We start from the raw sequence: 11,246 nt of genomic DNA, 5'->3' as shown, positions 1-11,246 counted from the left end.
TAAAATATGGGACAATTTTCCCAGGAATTCAGTAAAAACTGTAAAGGGGGTATGTGCTTAAGAGGGCAGAGGAGGATGCGTATTATACACTGCCACAGTAAAGGCCACTTTGAACAAATCTCCCCCACCCCAGGCAAATAGGTATAAATGATGGCCTGTTAACTGGAAGAAGTCAGAGGGGGTTTTGAATGTGTGGACTGAGTATGCCAAGCAAAGGAACAGTGAGCAGGGAAACTGGCCTTGGAACAAGTGGATTCCACTGGAATGAAACAGGTCAAACTCAACATATCCAAACCGGAAAGCACGACCTTTCCCTTCAAACTCCTCCCCACTCCCTAAGTTCATTCATGAATTCAGCAAGTATTAAAGCGGCCACTAGTGCCAGCAAGTACTGGCTCCAGGCATACACCCTTGAGCAGAACAGACGTAGTCCCTGCTCTCAGAGAACTTACAGCAGAGTGGGGAGACTCACATCATCACAAAAATAAATGATTAATTACACATTTTGACATTGCTATGACAGAAGGATGTTTGGTGCTATACATCTTTAATAAAGCTGGTATACTGCTACTAATTTTCAGGTGGTGATTATAATGAATAAACACAAAGGATTATTAGAAGGCATCCTGAGGATAAAACCTTTTAAGTACCACATAGTTTCCTATTTAGGGGAACAATATTCCATTAAAATTCACATTTTTGGAATTTGATTTCTTTCTTTTAAAAATTTATTTATTTTTTGCCCTTTTCCCCAAGTTCTGATGGAATTTGGTTTCTGTTTAGTAATGTTTGCTAGAATATGTACTTTTATATGAAACATTTGCATATTTGTTATTAGTGCGATTAATCGTATTGTCACTGAACAAAAAGTAGAAGTAAATAATTTTGTTTGACAGGTAAACCTCTTCCATGTTCAGCCGATCTTTTTTTAAAAAAAAAATTATTATTATCTTCCCCAGATCAGAGATGTACAGCCCATCTTTCAATGATGATTCTACTCAACTGCTCCTGTGCCATCTCTGGTCCAGAGGATGTAATTCCTGCTAACTTGAAAGGGCAAAACTGACAAGTGCCTATTTCAGTAGCTTATTACCACTTAATGACAGAGGATAGCTTCCAGGAAAAGTACTATAATACATCGAAAAGGGGACTTTTAACTGTATCTGGTAGAATTCCAAAGCACTTAACACCCACTAGGGTCAACGCGGTGACTCCCATCCTACTGAAGTGCAGCCACTTCTGGCCTGGAGCGCAGCTGCTGGTTAACAGCTGTCCAACCTCAGTGCTCCCCACTCGAGACCTTTAAGAGGAGCTCACCGCACCCAATTAAATAACATATATCGTTAGTTTCAAATCACGCTTCTTGTGTCGTGCAAATTTATCTGAAACGGAGAGAAGTACCTCGTGCTTCTCGGGACTTTATCAACTCGGTTTTGGCAATTTTCTTCCTACTTCTTTATCCCTTTCTCTTTCCCCCCATGTACCACTCTAATCTGCCAGACGGAACAATTTAGCCTTTTTCAACTAAAGGACCGGAGGAAGGGAGAGTTAGAGAACTGGCCTCGGGGATGAGCGGTGGTGTTAAACATTTACCGGGAAAGGGGAAGGGGCGGGTGCGCGAACAAAACCCCCAGGCAACGTTCCTCCAAGTGTGCGGCCCTACCTCCCGGTTCCCCCGCCTCGGGCAGGGCCGGACTGCCCAAGGCAGAGGCCAGCAGAGGCCAGCAGAGGAAGGAGGGCCGGAGCCCCCGCCCGCACCTTCCCCCACTCCAGCCGCATTTTCCCCGAACTCGTACGGGCGCTGGCCTCCGGGCAGCAGCCGGCCCGCGGGTCCCCGCGGGAGGAAGGCGAGCCGAAGCCCGGCGGCCACTCGGATTGTTACGCGCATTCAACTCCGCGGAGTGCGGGGCGCTGGGGTGCAGAGGGGTCTCCGCCCGGCGCCACCCAGGTCCCCAGGCGGGAAGCGGCTCAACTGGGAAAGCAGCCGGCGCCCGTGGTCTCCGGGCCGGCCTGCCGCGTTCTTCCGGCCAGCCCCCCGCGGAGGGGAGGGGCGCCGACGCCGCGTTCTCGGGGCCCCGCAGCCGGCGGAAGGGCCGCGCATCGCGGAAGCGCGGCGGCAGCTGAGGATCAGCTGCTGGAGGAGGCGGAGAGGCAGAGGGAGGAGCCTCGGGGGGAAGGAGAGGGAGGGGACCGTCAGGAAGCCGCGAACGCCGCCGAGTGTCTGCACACCTCGCTCTGCCTGCCATGGCTGGTTAAAGAACCATCCGGATCGCAGCGCGGGGGGAGGGCCGGGTGGGGGGAGCAGCGGCCGCGCGTGAGGCCGAGGGAGGGGCGGCGGCGCGAGCGGCGGCGGCGGCGGTTCCAGCATGAAGAGGAGAGCTGGCCTGGGGGGCAGCATGAGGTCAGTGGTGGGCTTCTTGTCCCAGCGGGGCTTGCATGGGGACCCCCTGCTCACTCAGGACTTTCAGAGGAGACGCCTGCGGGGCTGCAGAAACCTCTACAAGAAGGACCTTCTCGGCCACTTCGGCTGTGTCAATGCCATTGAATTCTCCAACAATGGAGGCCAGTGGCTGGTCTCAGGTAAATCAACCCCCTTCCCCTCCCCGCGCCTCCCCGCACCCTCCCAGCCTCCCCCTTTCGCTCTCCCCCGTCACCCTCCTCCTGCCCTCTGTCCCCACCCCCTCCCTTTCTCTACCCCCTTCTGCGGTGGGAAGGTTTGGTGTCAAATTAAAACCATTGCAGGGGGAGGGGAAGGAGAGGATGTCTTCTATAAAAAAGACCTAAAATGGTTGACAGCTCCTTAATTCGCTTTATCCCAAGTGCAAAGTGATCTCTCCTGATGCCTGCCCTGAAAGTGTAGGTCGGGGAGGGGGGCGAGGTTACCGCTCGACAAAGTTTGACGGCAAACTCTTCCTCCGCGTACTTTAAAAGGTGCTGGGGGCATTTTGGGGATGTGGAGGGTGAGGAGGCCGAGGAGCGCCGGAGGCAAGGGGGAGCTGAAGCCCCCGTCGCCGGCGTTAAGGAAAAGGGGTCTTGGGGCTGGGAAGCGGGCGGTGACAGACCCGGACGCCGAGGGGCCGGGGGCTGCGACCCGGGGGCTGGCGGGGTCTGCAGAGGGGAAGTGACTGGGGCGGTAGGGTCGCTGTGGGCCGCCCCCCTCGGCGCTCTTAGAGGCCCAACACCATCGCCTTTCGTTCGGTTGTGGCCTCTTCTGCGTCTTGTTTTTAATACAGTTTCGAGAGTGGCGAGGGCTGTGGAGGCTAAAGGGCACCAGCCTGAACTTGAATGCGCAACTTGCGAGGCAGGCGGTAGGGTGGGGGACCCCCGGGAGACTTGTTGGCGGGAGCCCGGCGCCCCGCACCCCGTTTCCCGCGGCCGCTGTTGCAAGTGGTCTCTGCTTCTCCTCCCTCTCGCCCAGACGGGCCTGGTTGCCCCCGGGCTCTCCCTCTGGTTTGGGGAAAGTGGCGAAATCGAGGCCGGGGCTCCGGCCGGGCGGTGTAGGCCTCGCTCTCCCGGGGCTCCTAGCGACAGGCAGCTGAATCGATAGCCTATTGCTCCCGGGGAGGCCCGGGCCCCGCGGGCCGCGGCGACAGCTGCCCCCGGGGAGGTGCGCCTGCTGCCGGTGGGGGCGCTCGCCGCCGTCGTCCCCTCCTCCCTGGGGTCTCGGGCCCAGGGCAGGGGCGGGTGGGAATGGGCCTACGTGAGGGCTAGGGGGCGGCTCCCCGAAACCTGGCTCAGGGGAGGGGGGTGAAGACGGCTGATTGCGCGTTCCTGCTTGGCTGCTGCCCTCTTCTGTCCCTTTTCCTATATTGGGAGGGATGAAGGGGGAACCCAGCGCTGGACGTGGCGCTTAGCTTCACCCAGGTCGGTCCCCGAATGTCTTTCTAGTTTGTGTCCGTGAGCAGCTCGCCAGAAACTTCTGGGATCTTGGCAAAGCATCCGTCTTCGCGAGTAACCGTTGGAAGTGACGGGGGCGTACAGTCCAGTTTGGGGGTAGCAAAGAGAAAGGTCTTCTGTGATCATTTTATGATAAACCTTCTGGGGTCTGTCCAGAACTGACTTGACTTTTGTACCCCAGATCGTTTTCTCTTTGACTAGGTAGATTTTGGCCCTAGATCATCCTCTGAAGAAACCTGATCTTTCAGACAAAAGCCTCCTTCCCCCGCAGCACCGTATAAAATTTTATCAAATAAATTTGAAGAGCAAAAATGGGGGAAGACCTCTTCTTTATAGACCTAGCTCCCAGTTTCCCTGCTGTTGTTTTTTATGTATTCATAAAACTCCCGAAGTATTCCAACAGAGAAGTTCCCAGACACAAGTAAACTTTACCTACCGAGTGAGGGAATTTGGGGGTACTCTTTTAGAGACAACTGAACTAATCATGTTAACGGAATTGTAAGTAGTCACACGTTGCCCAGCTTGACACACCTTTACTTATGTATTTATTTGAGACAGGGTATCACTCTGTTGCCCAGGCTGGAGTGCAGTGGGCTATCACTGCTCACTGCAGCCTTGATCTCCCAGGCTCAAGCTAACCTCCCACCTCAGCCTCCCAAGTAGCTGGGACTACAGGCAGGTGCTATCATGCCCGGCTAATTTAAACTTTTTTTTTTTGTAGAGGTGGAGTCTCCCTATGTTGCCCAGGCTAGTCTTGAACTCTTGGCCTCAAGTAATCCTCCTGCCTCACACCGTAAAGTGCTGAGATTGCAAGCATAAGCCACCATGCCTAGCTCACACTTTTAAAAAAATAACAAATTTATTGAGATAATTTCCATGCCACATAATTTATCTATTTGAAGTTACATTTTAAAAAGCACGAAAAAGTTCCCTCCGTTCTCTACCAGCTATTACTACTTTTATCCTTGGGCAGGACGCTCCCCTGTATCTTAAATGAACTCTATTTTCTCTAGTCTTGGCCAGGTCATTTCCTTTATCTTAATTTTAGCCTGTGAAAGAGGAGGGTCATTTCCACAGAGGAGGCTCTGGCAGACCTTTCGATTCTGGGTATTTATTTCCTTACTTTTCTAGGCTTGTGTTGCCCATCTCCATCAGTACTTCCTGGGTTCCAGCCTTCTTTGCCCCTTGCTCCTCCTCCTTCCCCCCATACTCCCTCTAGCTCAGTTCTTCCTGTTTCCTTTTTATCTACTCCTGTTCCTGTTCTTAGCCCTATCAGCAGGCTATTCCATCGCTCCTCCAGTTTGGCTAAGATACACCTAGCTTTTCCTATTTGTTCCTTGAACATAGAGTTTTGGTTTAAAGCCTTTTTAGCTATTTACCTTCCATTACGAGTACACAGCTGTGTTAACAGAAAGTTCCTCCTGTTTGCTTCAGATAAGGAAGCCCCCTTTGGGAGTCCTAGTATACCTTAACTTGTTAAAGCTAATTAAATTTTGTTCTGGAAAGTCCTTCAATAATTTTCCCAAGTTTAAAACTAGTGTCATGTTTATATTTTTTTCTTATCTATCTTTGTCTCTCATTAGCAGTCAACACCTGAGTGGGGGAGCACAGTATTCTGAGGCTAATGCTATGTATCCCCAATGTTGTAATGTAGTGGGATGCCAGACTCTGGGATGGTAATGAGATCACTTTTATGCATTTTGTTGTTCTTGTGTCTTGTCTGGTTTGGAAAGCCCTTAGAGAGCTGTGATTAAAATGATAGATTGTTCATAGTTTGTTCATTGTTTTCATTTCATAATTGTTTGGGCAGGCTCACATTTCTGGTAACTGACACATACTACTTGATAGAATTAACTTATACCCAGGGCAGAAATAATATTTGCATGATTCCTGTGGCCGGGTAAAGTACTATTAGTTAATAATACATCACTTTTCTGTTCCAACAGCTATCCCCTTTTCCAGGGCACAGTGAGGCCAGCAGATACTGAGTAAACCAGAGAAAATCAGGAAGGAGAAAAAGTGCTGTGCTTGGAAGTGAAATTATGACAGCAACAAGTGGAGAAATGGTTATTTGACACGTTAAGATACTTTAACTGAAAAAGTACTTGGTTTTTCTTGTTTATGACCAGAAAGGGGCATTGCTGTGATACTGGGTTAGGCAGTGTGGTATAGCAGATATGTGGTTAACATCATTGCTGTGTCATTTGTTTAATCTGTGACTTTAGTCAAGTTACTAAGCCTCTCTGAATGTGTTTTCTGAGGTATACAGTTGGAATATTGGCACCTACCTGAGGGGCTTGTGAGAACTATGTTAGTTAAAGTATAGGTTGGGTGCTGAACAGAGCGCCAGCCCTCTCAGAGAAAATACTGAGTTTGTTTTCTTTCTCTTTTATATTCATAACACATGGTGTCATTAATAACAGACATTTGTTCTTACAGTATTGTTAATAGACCAGTGCAGATTAGCCAGACAGGATAGTTTTGTGACTTTTTGATGTGGAATGTGGAGGCACAATGTGGTGTGGAAAGTACTTGGGATTTGACGTCATGTGATTTGAGTTGGAGGCTCTACCAGTCACAAAGTGTTTGATTTTAGGTAAGTACCTTCACTACTCATCTGTAAAATGAGGATAACAGATTGCCCTCACTGGTAGATGAATGGGAGTAGTGAATGGTCAATGAAATGTTATATGTGAAGGTGCTTTATGAACTTGGTTTTGAGTGAACATTACTTTTTTTTTGGGCGGTGGGGGCAATGGAGTCTTGCTCTGTCGCCCAGGCTGGAGTGCAGTGGCGGGATCTCGGCTCACTGCAACCTCCGCCTCCTGGGTTCAAGCAAGTCTCCTGCCTCAGCCTCCTGAGTAGCTGGGATTACATGTGCGTGCCTCCACACCTGGCTAATTTTTGTATTTTTAGTAGAAATGGGGTTTCACCATGTTGGCCAGGCTGGTCTCAAACTCCTGACCTCGTGATTTGCCCACCTCAGCCTCCCAAAGTCCTGGGATTACAGGTGTGAGCCACCCCACCCAGCCCGTGAACATTACTTTTTTATAAAGACTAGCTTATACTTGATGATTGTAGTCTCTTCTTAGAATATTTATGTGTGTTAGTCCTTTGAGGGATGGGGAACAACACTGTATGTTGAAGTGCCACTTACAAGAGATCCTAACAACATCAATGAGGTTACAGTAGTACGCATATTTAGGGGATATCTTGGGTTTACCTTTTAGGTCTTTGGTTGCATCTAGTACTCTAAATTGCTCTCATTGCCTCCTCTTATGCTTTTCCTTTTTCTTAGAATGGGGTCCTTTATATGTTTGTTTAAAGTTTTTTTTTTTTTTGTTTTTTTTTTTTTGCGAAGAAGATGAACATCTTTTAGGGCTCTGATTGGATGACCAATCAGAATGTATCTCTATGTGCATTTGACTTGGATTGTTACTCCGCCTTTTTATATGTTGTAAAGGGCTTGTGCAAGTCATCTTAGCAGTAAACAAAAACAAAGATTTGGCTCTTTGGAATGAGAGTGGCTATATTATTTCCCCTGAATCGAAGTTTAAGGCATTGGAACTTATAGAGCTAGCAGAATAACCCAGAAGTATGAAGTTTTGAGTTATAGCGAGAGATTATTATCTTTTTTGTGTGCTTATGACTAAATATAGGAAAAGTACCTTCAGAAGTTTTTCAAATAGCATGAGCAACTATGATGTTTCAAAGTATTAATTATGTAGGAGTTGTGAATGGGGAGAGTCATTTAGTTGCTTGGTCATAATACTTATAAATGGGGATAACTATTTAGCCTATTTCTAGTTCAAATGGGTCTCTGACCATATTGATCATTATAAGGAGCCATAATATATAGAGATTGTAGAGTATGAACTCTGAAGTCAGACTGCCTGGGGTGAACACCAACCCAGCTGCTTGGTACCTGGGTTGCTTTTGACAGGTCACTTATCCTCTCTTGTCTGTTTCCTCACCCATGTAATAAGGATAATAATACCCTACAGGGTTGTGGTAAGGATTGAATGAAATAACATTTGTAAAATTCTTAGCACGAGGGCCTAACCCATACTGTTGCTACTGCTGCTGCAACTGTTGTTGTTGTTTCCCTTGAATGTCACAAAAGGCTTTTAGGAGATTGATACCTTCAACATCTAACATATACTGCACATGGCACAGTACACCATGAAATATTGAGAAAGATCTCCATGAGGTGAACTGTTCAAAATACTTTGTGAATAAGCTTAACCAGTACTGTCATCAAAGAGTATTTTTAAGCATTGAATAATAGCTATTATTACACCTATATGCTTAATTTGAACCTTTTAATTAATGGTCATTTCCTGTTTCCCAGTCACTAGTTTATATCATGTTTTATGAAATCAGTTTTTTGTAGATAAATTAGTCTAAAAGCACATTATCTGCAGGTAAGGCGTTTGGCTTTAGCCAGTTAAATAAAGCCTGACTTTATTAAAGCTGTTCATTTAATTAGAATGAATTTGTTGGTTCGGTAGTTACTTATCAGGAGAAATATGGCCAGTGGTAGAGCAGGTTTTTGTCTTTGAAAAGCTTTCATAGTATAGACATTTTAATAAGGTAATTGAGGAATCAGTTTTCAAATTTTCTTCTGGCCTTTTCTATTTACTGATAATTCATTGCTGTGAAGGTATTGTATTATTTGATCTATTTATTAGTGCAACAAATAGTTTTTGAGTGCATACTGTTTGTAAAACAGGAGCTATGAGAACAGGGACAATGAATCAGGTATAAATTATGTTTTCAAAAAGCTGGTGTTTTTAGGAGTGTTCAGTTCTCATTTGTAACATTTCATGACCTTTTAAAATACATCCCCTCTACCTTATGATACTTTAATAGATTTTTTTTTCCTCTGGTTTGCTATACTTAATACAGCAAAAATGCTCTTGCCTGTGAGATTTGGTGGGAAAGAAAGAAGGCCTGTAGAGATGGCCCTGAGGAACTTTGCTATGATAAATTATAAAGATCATGTCATAAGGATAAAGTAATGTGAATATTTATAGATACACATTATTTGTCCTACCTGTTCTTTAGTCAGCTAATTGATACCTATCAAAGGTTGGCAAATTTAGATTTATGCCTGGGTTTGTCACTTCTCCTTTAAAATAACCTAGTGAGGTTTAGCTGATGATCATTAGTCACATTAGACACTGTTATTAATACATCAAAAAGTTGTCCTTGTGCTCAGTATTGTTCAAAGGATCATTTTTAATTTGATTTATGCCAATGTGTTTTTGATAGCTAAGATTTCCTAAAGAGAGCAAGAGTCCTCAGTTATGTATTTTGGCCACCACATTGAAAGGCAGTGTCAGCCCAGGTACAACAAGCATGTGCCTATTCACTGATTATTGATGGATTTGGTTGTAAAGTACAGTTGGAGTCATTTAGATCAGGGAAACTTTATTGACTAGTAAAACTTGTCACACAAATGCATACTGCTCTCTTAATTCCAAGTTAAGAAGTAGGTGCATTTATTTTCTCATGCATTGATCAAGGCAAAGAGAGCATAAGTTTATAAGAGCACTTCCATTGCTAATAAACATGGCACTTAATTTTAATCTCTGTTTTCTTTTTATGGTCTTAAGAAAGAAGAAACTAATTGCTTTTCTTATTTTAGTCTGAATTTAGATACTCAAGGGTGGAATGAAAGTCTTTTAAAGTTAAAGGAAATAAAATCCTAATTCAGATGAAGATTACCTAAATTAAGAAGGAATCAGTTCTGTTTTCAATTTTTGTTGCCTCACATTGTTTAAAAAATATTCTTACTTATAAAATAACTATATTAATTTGAATTAACCCTTACATTATTGTGGGAATATGAAATTCTATTTCTTTTCTACTCAATTCCCTGTCCTTTAAATTTTTTGATTTTCTTATGTTGCTATAGTATGGGAAATTAAAAAAATTTTTTTTATTTTCAGTTATAAAAATTAGGTTACCATTTGCCAAAGTTTGGATATGTTAGATGAATTTAGATAATCTTTGAGTGAATATTTAAAGTTGAGTAGTTAATTTATCTTTAGACACATTAGAAAAATTAGCTAACGTGAATAAAATATTTTTAATCATTTTATTACTTAAGGTGAGGTTAAATTTTTAAGTAAATTAAGGCCAGGTGCAGTAGCTCACACCTGTAATCCCAGCACTTTGGGAGGCAGAGGCAGGAGGATCACTTGAGCGCCGGAGTTTGAGATCAGCCTGGTCAACATAGCATGACCCTATCTCTACCAAAAATTTAAAAACTAGCTGGGTATGGTGGCGTGCACCTTTAGTCCCAGCTACGCAGGAGGCTGAGGTGTGAGGATTGCTTGAGCCTGGAAGGTCAAGGCTGCAGTGAGCCATCATCATGCAAATCAATTTAAAGAAAAACAGTAAAAGTGCTATGTGGATATGGCAAAAATGAAAAGATGATCAAGATTGAAGCTTGTGAAATACTGCATTAAGTAACCCTTTTATATCTTCTCTTTTCTGCATGGGATCGGAGAAATGGAAGGATTTTCATTTTACAGGAAAGGGAGCTGAGATCTAGACAAGTGACTTGCCCAGAGCTGTCTGCATTGTCTCTGGCTGTCAGGACTCTAAGTAGGACTCATTGCTCCCAGGCAGGTGCTGTTTCTCTCTTTTCCCTTTGTAGGCAGGTCACATTTTCTGGATCTGTCCTAAGGAATTGAAAGCTGAATGTTAGCAGTTTCTGGAGCACATGTACAACTCTGGTTGCTTCTCTTAAATGATAAATTATATCTCTGTGTTTTGCTGTAAATAAGGTTAACTTGTTTTACTTAAGTATGTTTATTTACTCATTAAAATATTTATTGAGTACCCATTTTGTGCCCCTTTAATCTTTTTTTTTTAAATGAAGTCTCGCTCTGTCGCCCCGGCTGGAGTGCAGTGGTGTGGTGCGATCTCGGCTCACTGCAAGCTCCACCTCCCAGGTTCATGCCATTCTCCTGCCTCAGCCTCCCGAGTAGTTGGGACTACAGGCATCCGCCACCACGCCCAGCTAATTTTTTGTATTTTTAGTAGAGACGGGGTTTCACCGTGTTAGCCAGGATGGTCTTGATGTCCCGACCTTGTGATCCGCCCACCTCGGCCTCCCAAAGTGCTGTGATTACAGGCGTGAGCCACTGCGCCTGGCCTTGTGCACCCTTTAATCTTAATAACAATGAAAATTATTATGTAACTTTTTTTTTTTATCTTGTAATATATGCCAGGCCTTCTGCTAAGCACTTTACATGTCTTATTTGCCACTTGGAAAATAGCCAGTGTTACCTGTAGTGTAGAAAGGCAAGGAGATTTGTAGTGTAGAAAGGCAAGGA

The 11,246-nt window shown here is 44.9% G+C and overlaps 1 protein-coding gene across 7 annotated transcripts in view; it reads left to right on the top strand.

Moving 5' to 3' along the window:
- The first annotated feature begins 2,147 nt into the window (after positions 1-2,147).
- DCAF5 (DDB1 and CUL4 associated factor 5) overlaps positions 2,148-11,246 on the top strand; it is a 99,478-nt gene continuing 90,379 nt past the window's right edge. For 2 of the 7 annotated variants that reach the window (XM_031001769.3, XM_019009995.4), the window contains exon 1: positions 2,226-2,580. In XM_031001769.3, coding sequence (XP_030857629.1) covers positions 2,367-2,580 — 214 coding nt within the window. In that variant the 5' untranslated portion in view covers positions 2,226-2,366. Of the gene's footprint in view, positions 2,581-2,745; positions 2,857-3,667; positions 3,685-3,847; positions 3,865-11,246 lie in introns of those variants that run through there. The other 5 variants (XM_031001770.3, XM_063697925.1, XM_063697926.1 and 2 more) reach the window with 5 other exon arrangements.

This window comes from Gorilla gorilla, chromosome 15 (genome assembly GCF_029281585.2).
Source record: "Gorilla gorilla gorilla isolate KB3781 chromosome 15, NHGRI_mGorGor1-v2.1_pri, whole genome shotgun sequence".
Taxonomy (NCBI): domain Eukaryota; kingdom Metazoa; phylum Chordata; class Mammalia; order Primates; family Hominidae; genus Gorilla; species Gorilla gorilla.
Note: the sequence above shows the minus strand (reverse complement) of the source record. Positions and strands in the feature narration are given on the sequence as shown.